This window comes from Onychomys torridus, chromosome 1, assembly GCF_903995425.1.
Source record: "Onychomys torridus chromosome 1, mOncTor1.1, whole genome shotgun sequence".
Lineage (NCBI taxonomy): Eukaryota > Metazoa > Chordata > Mammalia > Rodentia > Cricetidae > Onychomys > Onychomys torridus.
This window is the reverse complement of record NC_050443.1, coordinates 87,014,443-87,037,099: the sequence shown is the minus strand read 5'-3', so window position 1 is coordinate 87,037,099 and position 22,657 is coordinate 87,014,443. Positions and strand designations below refer to the sequence as shown.

The 22,657-nt window shown below is 41.0% G+C and overlaps 1 protein-coding gene across 2 annotated transcripts in view; it reads left to right on the top strand.

The window, feature by feature from the left end:
* Nucleotides 1-15,196: 15,196 nt before the first annotated feature.
* Nucleotides 15,197-22,657, top strand: part of Ric3 (RIC3 acetylcholine receptor chaperone) — a 57,379-nt gene continuing 49,918 nt past the window's right edge. For both annotated transcript variants that reach the window (XM_036196245.1, XM_036196235.1), the window contains exon 1: nucleotides 15,197-15,376. In XM_036196245.1, the coding sequence (XP_036052138.1) occupies nucleotides 15,253-15,376 (124 nt within the window). In that variant the 5' untranslated portion in view covers nucleotides 15,197-15,252. The remainder of the gene's footprint in view (nucleotides 15,377-22,657) is intronic.

Below are 22,657 nucleotides of genomic sequence, written 5' to 3'. Positions count from 1 at the left end.
AAACACCACCTTAAAACAGCCAGCTCTATATAGCTTGATAAATACTGTCTCAGTCCAACATGGGAACATGAGTGATCCATCACTCATTGCAAACCTGTTCCCACTTCATTTACCCAATTGTGGTTCTCAGTTGCTGTGTAATGTATATATCAACTTATTTCCAGACAGATGTTTTTTTCAAAGCACTCCATCTATAGAGTCTAGATGCTGTCATCTTCACTCATGCATCTGACAAATATTTATTGGAGCTATATGCCAGGATGTGTTCTAGCTGTTGGGGAAGCACAAGTCACCAAAAGATACAAGACCTCTTGTTCTCATGAAGCTTACGCTCTGAAGAGGAGGGTCAGGCAACCTGTGGAACTGATATGTATTGGAAGATGAGAAGGACAATGAAGAAAAAACAGGGCAGGAGGGTGAGCATTGTGTTTGCAGGAGTTGGTGGGTATATGTGCACATGTCTGTACGTGTGTATAGAGGTCAGAGAATAATCTCCTGTCACTCTTTAGGGACTTCCCACTTTTTGTTTGAGACAGGGTCTTTTACTGACTTGTAACTTGGCCAAGTCGGCTAAGTAGATCCCAGCAAGTTTCCAGGATCCACTTGTCTCTGCCTCCCTCCTCTCCATCACTGGAATTACAGAGGCCAAGATTTTTACATGGATTCTGGAGATCCAAACTCAGATCCTCATGTTTGCAGGGGAGTGCCTTGCCTTGGGTGTATTCTTGGCTAGTCAGTGAAGGAAAGCACTCTTAGAAGAAAGCCTTGGAGGAGGAGAGAGACTGAGCCATGTAGATATTTAGGGACAGAGCATTCCAGGAAGAGGGCACAATGTAGGCTCAGGATAAGTGCTTTCCAGGCATGTTTTGAGTGAGGCAGAAGGTGGAGTTGAAAGCTCAGAGAGGTCAGGGTATCTATGAACTCCCTCAGTGGGATCCAATCCTCTTGTCATTCAAGGATCATGGTTTGCCAGTTTCCTGGGGGACAAGCAACCAACGTTTCCAGGGCATCATTGACCTGGGTGGATACTGCTCCTCTGCTTGCACTTATTGTACCTCAGCCCTTCACTTGCAATTTTTGGTCACCTTCACAGTCAAGATTAGGATAAACCAGTCGTCCATTGACATTGTTACTGTCGTTGCTTTCTGTATGTTGCTGTGACAAATACCTGAAGAAGCAACTTTAGAAAGCCATAGTTGAACTTGTGGTTTAAAAAGGGATACAGTCATGGCAGAGGAAGCATGCTGGCAGGGACAGGAGGTGGCTGGTCACATTGCTTCCATAGTCAGGAAGCAGGAAGAGATGTATGCTAGTACTCAGCTCACTTTCTCTTTTTCATTTGGTCCAGGCACCTGTCCATGGAATGGTGCCACCCACATTCAGGGTGTCTTTTCCCTTCTCAGTTAAACCTCTTTGGAAGTTCCCTCACATATATTAAGATCAGAGGTATGTTTCATAGGTGAGTCTAAATCCAGTCAAGTTGGCAATGATTACTCATCACACTTTCTAATGCAGAGGCAAGAGTTATGGAACAAATATATTTTGTATTCCTAAGACCATTGCCACTGTCACAGGCATTTCTATGGGCTCAAGGAAAACATACAGAAAGCAAGCCTGGATATCAGCTTGCTGGAACCTAGTCCACAGACCATCTTCCTGCACAGGAGCACTTACCTGCCCAGCCCAACTCTCTATGAGTCCTCACCCCTCCACAAGTCACATGACTTAAAAGCTATCCTCTCTTAGCCACTCCCCAAGCTGTCAAATCCCTTTCTCTGGGCCATCAGAGTACTCTTGGATTTTCTTTCAGCCTCTTGCTGAAGGAAAACACTCATTTAGCTGGGAAAGCTCTTCTGCCTTCATTGTCTCAACTCCTACTCCAACTCAACTTAGGATGAGCCTGAGCCTTGTATGTGCAGAACCAGAAAATTCTTGGGAGTGCTTCCCCACTGCCTAGGTAAGCCGCCTGCAGTCTAAGAACATGGAAGCTTTTCTAAAAATGCCGACTTTTAACTCCTATAATGCTTGATACAAAAACTGTGGGGCTGGGGAAATGGCTCAACTGGCAAATTGCTTTGCTATGTAAGATGAGGACCTGTGTTTGAGCCCCCAGAATTGCTTGTGTTTTTAACCCAAGTGCTGGGGAGGTTCTTGAGGCTTGTTAGCAATCCAATCTAAGCCAAATCAGTGAGAGTACAGAGAAAGACTATGTAAAGGGAGGCTTTTCTCTGTCCTGCCCCATCCCATGGCCATTTCCAAATAATCACTCAGAGGCTTATATCAATTATAAATATTTGGCCAATGGCTCAGATTTATCACTAACTAGCTGTTATAATTTAAATTAACCCATTTCTATTAATCTATGTATTGCCATGTGACTGTGGTGTTACTGGTCTGCTCGCTTCTTGGGCAGCTGGCTAGTCGGTCAACTCTGCCCCTTTTTCTCTCTCTATTCACTATGGCTTTCCCACCTAGCTATAGTCTGCTGGCTATAGGCCAAATCAGCTTTATTTATCCACCAACGAGAGCAACACATATTCACAGCATACAGAAAGACTATCCCACAGCATTCCCCTTTTCTGTCTAATCAAAAAGAAAGGTTTTAACTTTAACATAGTAAAATTATATACAACAAAAGTTATCAAGTAATAATCAATATTTAGTATATTTGTATTAGGCAAAATTAAAGAAAATACTCCATCATCTATCCTATCTTTGTGAGTCTAAAGTTTTGTATCTAATTTAGCTTTTATCATAACTAAGGAAGACTGTAATTAGAACTATCTAGTCTTCAACTCTATCAGAGACCCCAGAAGGATATAATATTACCTTTGTAAACAGGAAGTGTATCACAAGCAACTTCAAAAATTCTAGAAATGACAGAGACATCTGGCTGCCTGGACAGTCACCCAAAGTTCTTTGGTAACAACATTGGGGCATCCATCTTCATCCTATAGTCCTAGAGTATCTATTAGAATTTTTAGTGAAACAAGAAATTTGAAGGACTGTCTTGTCTATTCTGTCAGTTTGTCAGTCATTTTTAGTGAAACAAGAAATTTGAAGGACTGTCCTGTCTATTCTGTCAGTTTGTCAGTCACTTTTCTCTGTGTCCTGCAGAATGTCTGGCAGTTTCTTCTGTGAAGCAGGAACCTGAAGGACCATACTGCCTTGTTTTGGCAAAGTTTAGCAGTCATTTTCCTGTGGGTCCTGCATGTCTAGTTTATACAGCATACTGTCAAACCATCAAGGAAAGAGCAGCTTCTTGTCCAAATGGCTAGCCTTGCCACATTGAAAGCAAAATCCATAATGAGTTTCTTCAATGCCCATCATCATCTTTAAAGTAATTGATCCTGCCAGAAGCAGATGTGTTTCACTGTTGAGAAAAGTCTAAGTTCTTAAAATATTTTAAATGCAATATTCTGTAGGTCTTTGAAGTGTTTGAAGATTACCTATCTCATGAAATATATCTTTGTATACCTAAAAAAACTTAACTATAATAGTCAAACTTATATGGCCATATAAGTTTGACTATTATAGATGACTATAAATCTGTATTTTAATTATATATTACATTTTAAATGAGATGCATAAACATAATACCTTAAACAAGAGTAGAAATATGCATACAGTATAACAATATTGACCTTAAATTTGTATCAATAAACCAAAATCCATACCAATGTAAAACATTTAGAGATTATTATCCTTTTAGAAAGAGACTGACTACTACCAATAACAATTTGTAACCACCCTCCCTTAAATGAAAACAAACATTCATAAATAATACTTTGAGAATTTTAGCATAGTTCTCTAGACTACTTTCTATTGACTGGGGGCGCTGGTAATCTGTAGTGGGAGTTTTCTCTAGTCCTGCTCAGGCTTGCAATCACTCTGACCCAAATAAACACACAGATGTTTATATTATTTAAACTGTTTGACCTAATGGCTCAGGCTTCTTGCTACCTAGTTCTTATATCTTAAATTAACCCATTTCTATTAATCTATAAGTTGCCATATGGCTTGTGGCTTACTGGTACCATCTTGCTTCTCATGGTGGTGGCAGCTGGCAGCTTCTTCTGACTCAGCCTTCCAGAATTCTCCTCTCTCCTTACCCCACCTACACTATACTTCCTGCCTGGCTACTAGCCAATCAGCATTTTATTTATCAATCAATCAGAGCAACACATTTACAGCATCCCCAGCACTTCCCCTATTCTTTTTTTTTTAAGGGAAGGTTTTAACTTTTACATAGTAAAATTACATATAACAGAACATTTATCAAGCAAGAATTATAGTTGCAATATCTAGTCTATTTATAATATCTAGTCTATTTGTATTTGACAAAATTAAAGAAGATATTCTATCTATCCTATTTTTGTGAGTCTAAGGTTTCATATCTAACTCATCTTTTATCATGACTAAGGAAATTATAACTATCTAGTCTTCAACTACATTAAAGACCTCAGAAGGATATAATATTACCTGAGAAATGGGAGAAGGACTCAAGCAACTTTCGGGAGTCTTGCAAGAGTAGACAGAGACAGCTGGCAGCCTGGATAGTCATCCAAAGTTCCTCTGTAAAGTTGGGACATCTATCTTCAGCCCACAGGTCTAGAGTCTCCCAGTCACTTCTTTTTGTGTCCTGTAGAAGTCTGGCAGTTTTCTCTGTGAAGCAGGAACCTGAAGTACCATTTTGCCAAGCGAAGTTCAGTGGTCACCTTCCTATGGGTCCTGCATGTCCAGTTGATGCAAACAGTCCAGGCAAGAACAGTTTCTTGCCCAAATGGCTATTTTTGCCAAGAAGAAGATAAACTCCATATAGAGTGTCTTTGATGCCCATCCTCCTCTCTGAAGTATTGGTGCTGCCAGGAGCAGACATGTCTCACTGTCCAGAAAGTCTAAATTTTTAAAACATTTTAAATGCCATATTCTGTAGGTTTTTGAAGTGTTTAAAGATTACCTATCTATCTGAAATATATCTATGTTTACCTAGGAAACTTAACTAACATGGCTACAAGTTTAGCTATCATAGAAGAATAATTATTAAACTGTATTTATTAATAATCCATTACAATCTAAATGAGTTACATAAACATAATATCTCAAACAAGAGTAGAAATATACATATAGTATAACAAAATTAACTTTAAATTTGTATCAATAAACTAAAATCCATATCAATGTAAAACATTTTAAACAAGTTGCTCTTTAAAAGTAGGTTCAACAATCTACCCTTTTATCCTATCATATCTATATCCTATATGTCTATATCAGTAATCTTATAGGGAACCTGAGAAAATTTGAAATAATGGCCAAGTCCTGGGAAGACCAGCTATAATTTTTGTTGATAGACATCACCTACCAAGGTTCAGGAGGTCTCCCTTGTTCAAACCTGATCCATATTAACCTGGAACAAATCCACAGCCTCTTGTTTCCTGTGGCAATAAAAGCAGAACCTCTTTCCCAAAGTAACATATCTTTTGACTTAAATTTTGAAGTCAAGACATTTTTTAAATATATAGGTTGGATTAATCCAGCAACATTTATAATCAAATGTCTCTTAGCAGCTGTTGCTCCTTCCTCAGCAGTCAGACAATTCAAAGACAACATACTAACATACAGTATCCAGACTCTCCATGTATTTTCCATCTTTATGTGGCCTTTTAAAAACATTCCTTTACTCCCCTTTTAAGGACTTTATTATTTTAAAACTGTTTCTTTTTGACTGTCTATACCTTCTTTTTTCTCTCCCAAGCCTATGTATATTTTAAACACACTGTAGCCTGTTTAGAGGGTTTTTTTTCTGTCTGAACCTGTTTTTACTGTGTATCAATAATCCTTTTTTTGTCTGCATGAGCAGAATTCCAAACCTACCATGCAGCATGCTGGTGGAGCTTGCGCTAGCAGCTTAAGGCAGTGGCTGGGAGAAGCCTCTCTGTACTGTGGCCCTGTGAGAGGCTGCGGGAGCCCACCATGTGGCTTAGCACATGGTGGTTGGTGGCCTGACCCACCTCACAGGCAGTTGTTGGGAGTCCAGTCTCTGTGCTACCATTGGCCTGAGGCTGTGAGACTAGGAAGCTGTGTCTGGCTCTGTTTTCGTGGATTTAGAACCTTCTTTTAAGCTTTTTCAGGTTTTATGTGAAAATTTCAGCTCCATGTTGGAATGCCATATGTAAATGGAGGCTTTTCTCTGTCCTACCCTATCCCACTGGTGTCATATAGGCATGGAATTGTCAATAAGGCATGGAATTGAAGCACAGCTCTCAGAAGTTACAAGAGTCATGTTGGGATCTTCTTGGCAGCCAAAAATCAGTGGTCTTCCAGGAATGTCTAATCAGAAATGGTATGGGCACCCCATGAGACAGATGGACATGTACTAACTGAATCTACATAGTCATTCAAACCTAGTAATGCATACTATGGCTTCTGGGTCAAGAGGATCATTCTTCTCATAATTCTTTAATCGTGTAGAGGTGGGTCCATGCTTTCTTCTACCTCTATTCAGTTTGGCCCTCTCACCTAGCCATATTCTGCTTGGCTATAGGTCAAATCAGCTTTATCTATCTACCAATGAGAGCAACACATATTCACAGATATAGAAAGACCACCCCACAGCAAGACCCTGCAAAATGAGGTAGAGAATGATAGAGGAAGACACCTGACAGACCTCTGGCTTCTAAACATACACATATGTGCATAAAGACAAATAACATACAATATAGATGTATAACACACACACCTATAGTATGCTGTGGAAAACATTACCTGGGAGACATACTACTTCACTGTATACTGGACTCTCTGAAGTAGAAGCTGTGGCCAAACATCAGCTATGCATTCAACCAGGTAGGGCATCTCCAACTACTATGAATGCTGGATCCTAAACTGCATTAGTTTCTTTTAAAATCATAAGGAAAATGAATTTTTAGGTCAAAGATTATGCTGCTACATAAACATCAAAGTGTTTGTCTTTTTACCAGGCAGAAAGATATACATGCAGGCATAAAGAATAATTTACAGACAGGCACAGTGGTATACGCTTTTAATCCCAGCACTCAGGAGGCAGAGGCAGGCAGATCTCTGTAAATTCTGGGCAGCCTGGTCTACAGAGCGAGTTCCAGGACAGCCAGAGCTACATAGTGAAACCCTGTTTCAAAAAGAAGAAAGAAACAAAAGAAAAGGAAAGGAAAGGAAACAAAAGAGAATAATTAAAAAACTTAAATGGGATTAATACAAAGGTACCTAAGAGGCCATACTAGTCCCTGGAGCCAGACAGAATCTTCCAGGAATTGAACCTGACTGGGTCACTGATGCTGGGTGGTTTGTCTCTCAGATCCTTGTAACCTAGTTGCATTAAAACCCCTTAAGTAAACTAGAATGACATTTAATTGCCTGTTGTTAGCAACAAGAAGACAGTACAGCCACAGTTATTTTGATAAGTATCTCTAACTGGGAGGGTAGCTAGAAATCAAACAACTCATGTTATGGAAAAGATGGAAAGGAGGAGGTAGAACTAAACTGGCTTTCTCTGGTTCTTTTCCAGGCTTTATTTAGGTCCTTGATCCACAGACCTTTCTGGAAATAAGTCAGACATGAAGGAAAGATGCTATCCATTTAAGAGTACCAGTAGCATTTAACAGAGGCAGGCTCTATGCAAGTTGCTTTGTGTGAGAACTCACTTATTCTTTGCACAAAACTTTCAGTTGCTAGCAATGAAGAAGAAACTGAAGAAAGCTTGATAACGACCCCCAAATGGGAGGAACGTGTTGATGGAGTGGAGGAGAGCTGGGGCAGCCTAGGAGAACAGTGTTGGGAACCTAGGTGGAGTTCCGTACCTGGGTGCTCAGGCTCCCCACTCCTGCTTTCTAAGGTGTACACTGTCTTCATGCTCCCTCCTTCAGACAGGACTGCTCCACCTGGTGGAGAAAAGAAGTTATCTGGCAAGCTCATTATATCTCTTTGTGTGGGTTCCACAAAGCCCTCTCTGAGGCAAGAATTCAAATGAACTGCTTTATTTGGAGGGTGATCTCAAAACAGGTAATGAAAGAGTAGGAAAGTGAACCAAAGTGGGTGTGGATGGGTTAGGAAGTGGTAGGGGGGAGTCTGTGTCAGGGACGGTTCCTTCAGTGGGTGGGTGGGTGGGTGTGTCAGGGAGGTGGCTATAGCAGGTGCAGCTAGGGCTCAATCTTACCAGGGTGCCATGGAGAGAATGTATGGAACAGCCCTCAGACTTGTTCTCCTTCAGAGTAAGAAAGACAGCTCTCTTCTTCACTGAGAGTTGGTCTAAGGGCGATGACCTAGCTAGCTTGCTTTCCAGGCCAGAGAATGACTTCATGTTGAAAGACTGAGGAATCTCCTACCCCATAATCAGAAACTGTGTACAGATGACTTCAAGGACAGACCACACTACTGTGACTTCAACGCCTTTGAACACTGTAGTTCCCAAAGCAGCATGGCGCTCTTTCTCCAGTTCTGTCCCCAAGGAGCCTAGAGGGCGAGCCACTTGCAAGAAGAGGGCTAAGGTCATATGACCACCATGGACTAATCACAGGTCCAGAGGAGCTGGAAGCTGCTTTATAGGAAGGAAGGAGGGCAGCTCATCTGTTGGAATAGAAAAAACAAACAAACAAACAAATAAAAACCTCTTATTCCTTTCCCTCACTCTTTTATGGACCTAAAGCCTCATTCACCCCTTTAGTGCTGAGTTATGAGAAGCGCTGACTTTGCTCTGCCCAATAGCCAGGGCGCCCGCAGACACGAACTTGCCTGCTTCTCTAGCTTTCAGCAACTTGATCCCCTTGCAGAAAGAAAACAGTCATTATCAAAAAGCCAATTGTCGTTATGCCTCTTTAGAAAAACTTCCATTAAAGATAAAGCAAATTTTAATTAGATTAAGTATCCAATTACTGTAATTACATTTTTTAAAAATTCACATCAGGAAGATGACCCTTTTAAAAAGGGTTACAGGAATAATTAGTGTATTCATATTAACCAAAATGTATTGGGTAATATTTATACCCAGAAGACAAAGTACGTTCTACACATTTCACCTTTGGGGGAAGCTTGCAAATGTTTTGGCAGTGGCATGAATATTTATAGGCAAGAATGTGCTCTAGTGAGATATGTGAGGAAGCATTTAAATGCTCACCCATTTTTACCCAAGGGTAAAGTATACAGAAAATGTAGTTCAGAGATTATGGATATGCAAAGTGTGACTTAAGTGGGGAATTTCTATTAGTTTGCTTAATTAATTGCCACCAAAGTCTATTTCTCCTTATTCATGGCAGAAAGAAGGTATCTGGCTTTGATTTCTTTTTGGAAGCAGAGAGGTCATTGTCCCCCTGCCCACTGGTCACCAGAAAGCATCTGTTGTTCATATTCCTTACTTTTGCCTACCCGGCCCCGTTGGGGAAGGAATCTGGGGCTTCTAGCAGCTTTCCCCCCACAGCCTTTCTTCTCATTCCAATTTTCTCCTTCAGGCCTGCCTTTCAGCTGCAGCCACACCTGCTGTTTCTGTTATGCATGTGCGGGTTCCCTCAAACGTAGTTTCCATTATACAGAGGAGAAACTCACTGGTTCTCTAGAGTTTGGATGGTCTCCGGGTGCTCCACTACACAACTTGTCTCCTGGAAAATTCTGATGACTGACTCCAGGCCTGTGTGGCCTCTACTCTGCCTGTCAGGAAGCTCTCCCTGCACCCTGGTGGAGGCAGATGGGACTGGAGCCTGTGGACAGGAAGCCTATATAAGAATATTTGTTTTCTTCTTTCTCGTCTCCTCCCTGGTTTTCTTCTTGTTGATTTCTCTCATATCTTATTTTCACATCTCAGTTGAAATCCCTCCTCCTCCAGACTTCCCACGAGAGTTCTCTGGCCTCTCTTCAGTCCTGTGTGCACCTATCTTCCAGGGAGGCCTCACATTTAGGAAGCAAAGAGACAGCTGTCACTTTAATCCAGTCACTTTACAGTTACTTATGAGTAAATACCCTGGAATTATATTTCCCATTGTCTCTCTCCCTGTGAAAACTCTGCAAGTGTCCTTATGTAAAGGATGTTTTAACTTCAGGATTGATTTCATGGACCTACTGCAGCTGCTAATCACCAGGATCACCACCTTTTGAGGACCTCGTGACCAGGACCACTAACAGGAACTGCCCAGGCCCCCCTGAGGACTTCAATTGTTTCTTTGGTCTAATACCTGAGGGTCTCTTAGTTTCCCCTCCTCGCTCCTGCCCACCTTTAGTCTTCTAGAATGGGTCTCTTGGAGGCTTCCAGTCTCAAGGGATGCTGTGGGAATGCCAAAACCAGCCTAGAATGTATTGGTAAATGATGCTGTTTGTTTCCAGGGAAAGAACAAGTAATCCGTAGTTATCTGTGGTCCCTGGTTATCTTTATGATCCCTTTGCCAAGCTGAAATGATTCCCTACACTCAAAAGTCCTTTCCAGAACTTTTCCCTCAGTTAATGGCCTGAATATATCCGTTTGCCAGGAGGACAGCTGTGTTGGGAAACATACTTCCTTGATCTGCTGTCCCTACACCATTCCTTTAACGTGTACCTGAACTCATCCTGCTCCTTTCCTCTATGCTGACTCTACCACTGAGTCCTTGTGTGTGCTTCAAGGTTTGGTCTTTGCTCTAATATTGGTCCCTCTTGCTTCTAGATTTTCCACCATCCCTTTTCTGACACTTCCCGATAAACACATAAATGTTTGTTTCTTCTCTTAAAAAAGAACAGTCCTAACCAGCTTTGGGGGCACATACCTGTAATCCAGCACTTAGGATTTGAAGTTCAAGGACAGCCTCAGCTACATGGCAAGTTCTATGCTAGCCTGGGCTAAGTAAGACCCTGTCTTTGAAAAACAAAGAATGCATACAGGCCTTCCTCAGCCTTCAGACACCTCAAATCACCACTGTACTCTATTCACTTCTTTCCATGCAAATCATACATGGGATGGACTTGACTTACCAGCTCTACTTCTCTGTCTTTATTTAGTATTTAGCTCATACCCATCAGATCTGGGATCTTCGTTCTCCAACACTATATTTAAAAACCTAAGCCCTTGCTTTTCGATAAGACCTGCATTTTTCTAGAGGATTTTAATTATGGTATACTTCTGGATTCAACATGTCCCTTGAGCAGGCTTTTGTCACTTCCAGGACTACACTTCATCTTGCTGCAATACTGACTGTGGATGCAGTTAGGGACTCCGGACTAAAACTTGGTGTTTTCACTTTTCATTAGGCAACTCCCCTGGTCTAATATGATCGTGATCTCTGTCCACTCACTGTAGGTACTGGCTGAAATTTATGCCACCACCAGTTCATTCATCTTCTCATGGTCTTCCATCCCTATACTACTATAACATAGTTCATCTCTTATCCTCCCTGTAATAAGTCTTTCTCTGTATCACCAGCTCCCAGATAATGACATGGAGACTGCTTATTAATTATGAAAGCTCAACCTATAGCTTAGGCTTGCTGCTAAGTAGCTCTTATAAATTAACTCATTTATTTTAATCTACATTCTGTTGTGTGGCTTGTTACCTCATCCCTCTGTACTGTGTGTCTCGCTGTCAACTCTGTCTTCTTCTTCCCAGAGTTCTCTCTCTGTCCTGAAGTCCCACCCATACCCCCCCCCCCGCCTAGCTATTGGCCGTTCAGCTTTTTATTACACCAATCACAGCAATATATTTTAACATAGTGTACAAATATCCCGTAACACTCCCCTCCTGTGCTTCTTCTTCTCCTTCCTGTACTTGTCTTAACTTTCTTGTTCTACTGGATACTTGGCTATTTCCTCTGGGCTGTTTCCTTGGCACTTTTTCCCTAAAAAAGATCTATTTGTCTTCCTATGGCTCAAAGCCTAGGAATGTAATAAGTATACAACTCATCCCTTATTAATGCTTTCAAATAGCTGCTTCCTTATAAACAAACAAACAAACAAATGAGCCAGTGCCACCACCATTAACAATAACAAAAATATAGTTCCAGGAGCTGGGGAGATGAGTAAGATAGCAAAAGGCTTTGTCTTACTAGTGTGAAAACTATGTTCAATTCCCAGAACCAGTTAAAACAAAAACAAACAAACAGACACAGTGCCATATGCTTTTCAGCCTAGTGCTGGTAGGTGGAAATAGGTGAGTCCCTAGGGCTTGTAGGGCTAGCTAGCCTACCTAGACTAATTTACTTAGTGATATCCAAGGCCAGTGAGAGACACTGCCTCAAAATATAAAGTGGATGGTGTACCTGTGACACTTAAAGTATCCCAAGGTTGTCTTCTTGATCTCCACATGCATTTGATTACACACACACACACACACACACACACACACACACCTCCTTAAAAGAACTTACCAAGTTCTTTGTTTATCATAGTTGTTTGTTGTATCTCTATACATATTACCTTTCAATCTTCTAACTCTCACTCAAGATTTTAACATCTGGGTCATTAGCTTCACCTGTCCATTTTTGTTCACACATGCGAACTTCAATATAGCATTGTTAACTCAATTTCCACTGTTACTCCTTTGCTTTCCATGAACACTCTTGCTAATGTCATTATCTTACAGACTTAATTTACTACTGATTATATTACCAATTGACTTCAACTTACACATCTCTTCTAAGCTGAACATACGTTCTAGATATTTCCATGTGGGTATTTCATGGAACATCAACATCAAAACTTGAACTCATGATCTTACCAACTTTATTATGTTCCTGTTATGAATTTTCTTATAGAGAATCAATGCCAACCCAGTCATGCAAACAAGGATTTGGGAGATTCTTCCAGATTCCCCAGTATCTCTTGGTGGCTGAATTCCCTCAGTAGCAGCTTCCTAACCTACACCTGTTGTCCATGAGCTCAGAGCTTCTCTCTAGCTTCTGCAGAGCGTAAAACTGGTAGTATTAGGGAAGGTATCCCTGGGTTTAAATCACAGATTCCAATTTATAGCAGGTAATTGCCGATAAGTGCCTTAAGCTTTCTGTGTCTTGTTTTTCTCATCTCTCAATTGGTCATATAATATTGCTTACTTCATACAGTTGCTAGGACAGTCACTTGAGTCATGTTTGCTGGTTAGTTTTTGTCAACTTGGCATCCAGGAAAGTCACATGGGAGGAAGGAACCTCAATTAAGGAATTGTCTCCATCATGTTTTCTTGTGGGTGTCTGTGGGAGATTTTCTTGATTGCTGGTTGATGTGAGAGGGCCCAGCCCACTGTGGGTGGTGCCATACCTGGGCAGTTATATCAAAACAGTAGCTGAGTAAGGGACAAGCCAGCATTCCTATGGTCTCTGCTTCAGTTCCTGCCTCTACTTCCTTTGATGATGGACTAGAAACTGTAAGCCAAGCAATATCTGTGAACCTGAGAATGTTGTAAGTACTTTACAGCTTTTAGTGGTATGAATGGCATAAATAAGGGTGCTAGCAGGGACAAACATCTGTAGGAAAGAAATCTGAAGGATATTTACTTCTGTTGTTTTTTGAGACAGGGTCTCTCTATTACATAACTCTGGCTGTTCTTGAACTCACTGTAGACCAGGCTGGCCATGACTCGTGGAGATCCACCTGGCTTTGCCTCTGAAGTGCATCCCATGCCTGGCTTGGATATCTGCTTCTCAGCTAGACCCTCACCCACTCCTCTTGTATTCATCTCCGTGCCACACCCTGACCTTTAAAGATAACCAGTGCTTCTAATTACTAGAATTTATAGGTTCTTGGGAGCAAAACAGTTTGCTTCATATAGGCTTTCCTTTTGTAGCCAATTAACTTTTTGTGTTGTAAATATTCATTATCCAATTGGTAGGTGGCTAGTGGATCACTAAAATGTGACTGACTAGTGCTACACAATCTGAAATAATATTTTGGATATATCAGTTTAAATAAAACTTACTTAAATTAATTCCACACATTTAATTTAACCCATTTAGTATGGCTATTAGAAATTCTGAATTGTGTTTCTACTGGATGGTGTTGCTGTTTTGACCTTTCTCATCTGCTATCCTGTTTTCCAGCATTCGGTTTAGTCTTGTAGGTTTATATCCTTTTTCATTTTGGGAGGTGTCTAGGGGAAAGCAAAGATAAACGCATGTGTTACACCCTCCATGTTTAACTGGAAGTTCTCCCTAGTTCTGAGATCTACAGTCTCAGGACTTTATGACTGGTCACCAACTGCATTGCCAGCTAAAACAAATAACTGATAGTTCTCTGAACATGGCAGGAAGCTTTGGGCAGTCCTGCCTTAGCTTTTTTTTTTTTTTTTTTTTTTTTTTTTTGCTTGATTTTCCTGGAATGCACCCCTAGCCCCTCTCACCTGTCTGCCTATTAAATAAAGAACTCAAACTACACCCCAGCAGAGCCTTTCCTGACTCCTCTTTGCAGCTGAATTGACTACGGAGTCCAGAATTTTGTTTAGATACCCACATGTTTCTCAGTGAAACCCATTTGATTCATCACACCCTGTGATGCTAACTTCAGAGTTTGATGTGTACTTTAAAACTAAAAGAACATTTGTTAAAGAAGTAGGGAAAGGTGGCATAGGGTCAAGGTTTTGTAACATGAAAAGGTTGGCTGAAAGGTTTCATAAGGATAGTTGTTCTAAGCTGTTTCTTCAGACAAGTTTTTGACAGGTGAAAATGACATCAGAGTTTTCCCAGGTATAGCAAACAAAATGAACAAAAGGCCCCTCGAAACAAGAAAATTAGTAGCAAATGAGTCATCCTGTTTCTAAAGAGCATTGGTAAGACTAGATCATGCAAGGTCAGATAAGAAATTTGATGTTATTCTGAAGGTCATGGTAGGTTCTGGAAGGCTTTGAGCTACGGCGAGAACTCAACAGTCCTGAGTTTTGGTTTTATGTCTTTGGTTGCAAATGGAGTTGTGGTTGCAAATGGAGTTGTGGAAGCGATGTGTGCATGAATGGAAGTTGGGAAAGTGAGTTCCTCCGGCAAATGAGGCAAGGGTTTAGAGATGGGTGGTGAATAGGGATAGAGGGGAACGAAAACCCTCCAGATTTAGGCACTAGGATGCCCGTGCCTGGGTGACAGCTGGACGCGGGCGAGCTGGAAGGTGGAAGCTTGCGGTTGATACACACCGCACCGCCCTAGGGAACTTGGCGGCGTAGCGGAGGGGGTACACGCGTCTTGTCCCTCGCGCGCCGCCGTCTGCGCAGGCTGCGGGTCTGTTGTGAGCCGGCTTGTGCGCTGCGGTTCCGGTTCCGGTTTCAACTCCTGGGCCCCGCGGTTCGCAGCCATGGCGTACTCCACCGTGCAGAGAGTGGCTCTGGCCTCGGGGCTCGTCCTAGCAGTATCGCTGCTGCTGCCCAAAGCCTTCTTGTCCCGCGGGAAGCGGCCGGAGCCTCCGCCGGGCCCGGAAGGTGAGCGCCGGCGATGCTCGCGGGCGGTCTTGGCCTCCCAGGCGTACTGCATCCCCCTCAATGGCTTGCATGACATCTTGTCACCTGTGCCTGAACTTAGAGTCAGTAGGTTTCCCCTTTCTACCATGAGTCTGTAGGATCCTTAGTTGGAAGTGGAGTTTCAGCTTTGTTTTGGATGCTCACTGGTCCAGCCTTTTGTTGTCTCTGTATAGTACAACTTGATCTGGGGTTGGTGCTGCACATCTGAAATGCTACCATTCCAGAGTCAGGAGGATCACTGTAAATCCAAGGCCAGCCTGGCCTCCTTAATGAATTCCAGGCCAGCCAGGGCTACATAGTAAGACTCTGTCTCAAAACAACATTTTGTTCAATAATTTAAACCATTTTTTCTTCCTGAGGTAGAGATAAGCAAGTTACTGTACTCCTCATGCCGGTTAGTTCTTGTTTTTTGGCATGTGTGTGATGTTTCAAAACCAGCCCCCTTGACTATTACACTCTGGCAGTTTTACAGAATCTGTAGATGCATGGTCCTGAATGCTGGGAGAATGGACTGGAACAATTTGCTGTTGTTCTCAAAATTCTGCTGGTAACTTTGGCTTGCTAATAATCCCTGTAACATCCTTGAGCCATGTGAACAGTCTGAACATTTCCTCTGATTTCAGCCTGTTGGTTGCTGGACAGCTCCCTTTGAACTGTAATCCTCTTTGAATTTGTGCATATTGGCTGTCCTTCCATCCTCTGGAGCATTAGAGATTAAAAATACTATAAATGCAAAGCACTGTGCTGTAGGGGCTAAAGGCAGGTTGAGCACATTATTCTGCCTGCAGAATGTATTTCATGAGCTTTCCTTGTAAAATTGCCATCTCCCCCCCCACACACACTTTCTGTCATAACAGAATTCAAAAAGTCTTGCTCATTTTTCTTTCCTATCATTGTTTTTAGTCTTGAGTGATGATCTTCAAGACCGTCTTCAAAATCTGTGATGATCCTGAACAGTGAAGAGTAAAACCCCCTTCCCCTTGGTTCAAATAGCTTAAAGAAGTACTATTGAATGTGAGTGGAAGACACTTCTGCTTCTCAGTGTTGTAGAGGGTATAGAGTTCATTGTAGATGTGGCTTCCTTCCCTTGAGAACCCAGGCACTGATGGTCAGTGTTCCCATCTTGAGGGTTTTGCCCTTTCTATTTTTTTTTCATTCCTCAGATGCTCATCTCTTGCTTCCTTCTTATCACCAAGTTTCTGCTCAGATGCATCCTCTTTAGATTTTGCCAGATGACCCCAGTTAAAGTAAAGCTTCCATCAGGACCACTTTAAAGGTGGTCTTGACCAACAGTTATGGTACATCCTATTATATGTCATGCACATGGTGTGCAGACACTCACTGAATTCCAAGGAACAGGAGTTAAGTCCCTGCCTTGGGGAACTCCTGGTTTAGTAGGTCTAGTAGAGGAAAACAGATGAGTACCAAAGTATCAGTTGCTGGTATTCATCTGGTCTACACTGAGAACAGTGGAGATGATCATATGCAACAATTTGTTATTGGAACTATAACAAAGGCTATATAGTTTTTTCTTTCTCTTCCACCCCAAGATCTAGTACATGTACCATGCAGTTTGTCTGTTTAAGCACACGAGTCAATTTCTTTTGCATATTCACAGTTGTGTAGACATCACCCCATTAAATTTTCCAACATTTCATCACTACACCCCAAGGTAATCTGTACATTTTAGCTGTCATCCTCCTCCTCATTTCCCCATCTGAGTCAAAGGCAGCCAGGCATCTTTTTCTGCCTCTGTAGAATTATCTATGCTCTTCCTAACTGGCTTTCTGTTTTGTTTTGGTTTTTTGAGACAAGGTTTCTCTGTGTAACCTTGGCTGTCCTGGAACTCACTCTGTAGATTAGACTGGTCCCAAACTCACAGAGCTCTGCCCACCTCTGCCTCTGAGTGCTGGGATTAAAGGTGCGCCACCACCTCTTGGCCTGACTGACTTTTTAAAACTAGCATAATGTCTCAAGGTTCATTTATCTTCTGGCATGTGCTTCATTCCTTTTAATGGCTGAATACTAGTCCATTGTGTTGATAGGTCACATTTTACTGATCTCTTTGTTAGTTGAGGACATTTGGTTTTTTTTTTTTTCTTCTTTTGCCTTTCAGCTCTTAGGAATAATGGTACCATTTATTTAAAGATTTCTGTGTGGACTTATATTTGTGATTGGAACTAAGAGTGTGATTTCCTAGTCTTATAGTTATATTTTACTTTTTGAGATACTGCCAGACAGTTAAAGCAACTTTACCACTTTAAAGGCTCATTAGCAGTATGTGATGGTTCTGATTTCTCTGTATCTTGCAAACTGTAGGGACAAAGTTGAAATGACCACAGCCATCATGGGTCATAACCACCATGATTGCCCTTGAGTAATCCTAGAGAACTTCCTGGCATAGTTTGTAGACAAAACCTTTAGAGTGGTATTTGGGACTATATGAGCAGAGCCCAGTGCTGTTGAGAATGTTCTTGACATCTTTGGCATTAGCTTGAGATAAACATGGTGTGTTCTTGGGTTTGGAGAAACCATTCTGTCCTGATGGTGACAAAAGCATCCTTCTTCTAACCCAAATAATGGAAAGTCACCAGTCTTTTTGCTGTTTTGACCACCATACTTCTGTCAGTTAGTCCCAAATAAATGACATTGAAGTCCTGGGTCTGTCTACCTTGCACCTTGCAGCTGGTGTAGCATTGATTGCGTGCCCTTCTGATTACAGCTGTCCTAATGAGTCAGAAGTGTCATCTCCTTGTGGTTATATTTGTATCTCTCTGGTGACTGATGGCATTGAGGAACTTTTTTGGAGGGGGGCATGTGTATATTTGCTTTTTGTATATCTTCTGTAGAGAAATATCCAAGTCTTTTATCTTTTAAGAATTGGGAAGCTCATCATTTTGTTGTTGAGTTGTATGTGTTACTATATACTCCATTTATTAGTCAAATATCTTCTCCCATTCAGTGTGTTGTGCTCACTTTATTCAAAAAAGAAAAGTTTTAAATTTTGATGAATTTCAGTTATTTTTTGTTTGTTACTTTTAGTGTCAGGTATGTCTAAGATAAGTCATTGTCTTACCTGATGATTTATTCCTATGTTTGCCAGTTCTATTGTTTATGCTACTGCATTTACATCTTTGGGACTTTGAAGTTATTTTTTGGCATATGATAGGAGGCAAGAGTCCAGTTCCATACGGGGGGTGTATAGTTGTTCCAGCACCATTTATTGAAGACTGCTCTTTCTCATTGAATTGTTTTTGGCACCCTTATAAACACCCTCAGTCAGCTATAACATGAGTTCATGCCTACATTTTCATTCTGTTCCAATAGTTTACCCATCCCCTACCTTTTTTTTTTTTTTTTTTGGAACTGAGGATTGAACCCAGGGCCTTGTACTTGCTAGGCAAGCACTCTACCACTGAACTAAATCCCTAACCCCAACATTGCCCTTTTGAAACTATAAAGTTGCACTCCCCTAGGTTTTCCTTTTGCAAGATGGTATAGGATTTTATGGGTCTTGTGACCAGCATTTCAGTATTAATTTAGTGACCAGTTCATTGATTCCTGAAAGAAAACAATAACAACAACAAAGAGCCAGATTTTGCTAGATTGTGTTGAATCAGTTTTGAGAATATTGCTGTCTTACTGATTAAGCTTTCAATCTGTGAACACAGGATTTCTATTTATCTAGATCTTTTTCTTTCAAAGAACTTTCAGTTTTCAGTATTTAACACTTATTTTGTTAAATATACCCCTTCCTAACTATTTTCTTTTTGATGCTATATTGTGAATGTTTTGAGATTGTTCCTTGTTAGACCATAGATACATGATGCTTATTGTATTGAGCCTGTACTTTACCACTTTCTGAACTTGTTTATTATTTTTTGTTGTTGTTGTTGTTTTGTTTTTTTAAGAAAAGTGAAACTTTTTTTTTTTTTCAAGATTTATTTATTTATTATGTATCGTGTTCTGCCTGCATGTATCCCTGCAGGCCAGAAGAGGGCATCAGATCCCATTATAGATGGTTGTGAGCCATCATGTGGTGGTTGCTGGGAATTGCACTCAGGACCTCTGGAAAGGCAGTCAGTGCTCTTAACCACTGAGCCATTTCTCCAGCCCCATATTAGGTTTTTTGTTTTGTTTTGTTTTTTTTAACATAATCATGTTGTTTTCAAATGAGAGGGTTTTACTTTTATTCTGATCTACATCCCTTTTGCTTCTTTTTTTGTGCTTAACTAGACTAGCTGGAGTCTAGTACTGTGTAGAATAGAAGTGATAAAAGCCAATATTCTATTTCAAGAAGAAATTTCTTGTATCATTAAATATAGTGTTGGTAGGGATGACTTAGTTGTCCTTTATCAGACTGAGGAAATTTTCTTTGTTTATATTTCGTTGAATCTTTTTGATCATGGGTTGGATATTGAATTTTACCAAATGCTTTTACACTGTCAAGGTGATTGTGTGGTTTGCTTTTAATTCCATTGAAATGGTATTTACATTAATTGGCTTTTATATATTAAACCAACCTTGCATTCTTTGGCTAAAAATGAAGAGGCAATTCTAACGACTGTGTGTGTGTGTGTGTGTGTGTGTGTGTGTGTGTGTGTGTGTTGTGTATGTGTGTGTGTTTCTTTTTCCTTTTTTTAAAACTGTTGAGAACTAGGACCTGACCTAAGGTTGCCTGAGGCCCTGATGTATGGAGAAGAACTGTAGCTCCTTTTCTAAACTAGGAATATGCTTGGTAGAGCCAGTAATAGTATGGGGCAGGGGCATGAGGGAGCTGTGGTTTAAGATCCTGAGAACCCAACTTGTCTACCCTAAAGGGCTATGGTTATCTATCCCAAGGCCTTTGAGATATCTTATGTTCCTTTTTTGCAATATTGCTAGATTAGCTTTCCACTGTCTTTGTCCCATTGTATAATTTTTTTTGCTGGCATTGTCCCATTTTTCCCTTTCAGAAAAAAAAAAAAAACCTATATAAGATAACGTACTTCTTTTTGTTGTTGTTATTTGTTTGTTTGTTTTCAAGGCAGGATATCTCTGTGTAACAGCCCTAGCTGTCCTGAAACTCACTTTATAGACTAGGCTGGCCTCAAACTCATAGAGATCCACCTGCCTCTGCCTCCAAGTGCTGGGATTAAAGGCATGCACCACTACTGCCCAGCTGGTGCTATACTTCTTAATAAACTTGCTTGGCATAAGACATTATTTATGTAAGACCTCTGACCCCAGCTTTACTGTCTTCTTTATCTTCTCTTTTCCTGGAACTCTCCCTTAGACCTACTGGTGGAGGTCATTAACCATCCAGTAGAAGAGAATTTCAAATAGGGGAAACATAGGGTCTTGAAAAAGGCATAAGAGTTTTGAGGTCTGAGACCAAAGATGTTGACAGAAAAGACCAAGTTGTGGAACTTTTTTCTGCTATAGTTGAGGAGTCTGGATTTTATCCTAGTCATCATAAGTTACAAGAGAAGAAGCGTTGTAAATTGTTCCAGTCTTGGGTGACTGATCGTTTACGTCAATGGGAATAATGAAGAAGAAAGGCCATGAGATGTTGTCCTTTTTAAAAATGGTTGCTTCCTTTTAAGCCACGGCTGTCTGAATCAGCAACTGCAACTCCGCTGCTACCAGCAGCAGTTAGGCCATAGGGCCATAGCTGGAAGGAATTCTGTCCCCTATGGCTCCAACTCTTTCAAAGCTACAAGGGAGCTTAACTGAACCTTTTTCCCTCTAAAGAACTCAAGATTCAAAGGTTAAGGTGGAATTCTGCTCTTCAGAGAGGCCGAGTAGCAAGTGGCTCACCCCCTCTCCTTTCTCAAGTCCTCCAAAAGCTTCTTACCCCTCCTTATAAAACCTTTTTCACCTGGCTCCTTCCTACCACTTCCTGTCAGCTACATGCTGACTCAATCTCCTGACCGCGGGTGGATTTTATTTAATCAAACATATTTTTGCATCATTAAACATTCCAGAGCATAAACAAAAGTAACACACCTTGAAATAAATTCAACAAGGAGACTTTATTACTTGTATCTCTGGATTTTGTTTCTTTCTGCTATGGTATCTCCAGCTCCCTTATCCACTCCTCATATAATGTAGTTGGAAATGGCTGAACACAGGCTACATTAGAAGGGGCTTCTAGAATTGCAAATAGCAGCAGGTATAAAGCAGTCCTGAGACAATTGTCTCCCTTCATATTCCTTTTAAAATTATTAACTGACTTTGCTGTGAGTTTTTGGCAGTCTCTCTGCTGACTTTGCTGTGGTGTATTAAAACTTCCTTTTAACAGTCATCTAGGTTTGTCCATTTTATACTGTTCACTTGACATTTTGGAACCCAATATGGGGCTTCGTAGTTTTCTCTGTTACATTTTTCCTGTTTAAGTTTGTCCTGGTACTTCAGCCTCTTGGAATTCTCTAAAGGGAATTCATTATTGAACTTATGTCTTTATCATTTATCTCACTATATTGATTAAAAAAAACTTTGTTAAAAATGTTTCAAACACAAGCAAAGGTAGAGTATGCTGTGTCTACACCCTCCCCAACCCCCACTTTCAGCCTTGACTGTGAACAGTGTGCCTTTGTGCTGGAGATTATGGGGGCCAATTACATTCAAACTACCACATTCCATTCCCTGGCCCCCATAGGCTTTTAACAGTATCATAATGCAAAATGCATTTAGTCTAACTTCAAAAGTCACCATAGTCTATCACCGTCTTAACAATGTTTCAAAGTCCAAAGCTCAAGGTCTCTTCTGAGATTCATGCAATCTCTTAATTGTAATCCCCTATAAAATAAAAATAAAAAAGCAGATCACATACTTCCAACATATAATGGCACAGGATGTACATTACTATTCCAAAACATAGGGAAGGGAGCTGCTAAGTTCTGCTGCTTGCTGGGCCTGGAACATGGCTCCCTCATTCAGTTACATCTCTACCAACTTTCTATGTTTCACTGCCTAAGTTTGGCTGTCCTTGTACTTGCTTTGTAGATTAGGCTGGCCTCAAACACAAAGATCCACCAGCTTCTACCTTCTGAGTGCTGGGATTAAAGGTATGCCCCACAATGCTGGAGAGCTCACTCTGGTGGTGAGGACAGGGGACAGGTGGCTGGTAGACCAACCCTACAGCTGCCCAGCCCCAGAATCAGAGTTATGACTTGGCCTGCCACAACATCTACACCATCTATGATTTTCTGGAGCACAAGAAGGGACCTCACCCACAGACCCAAAACTTCAGGATCTCTA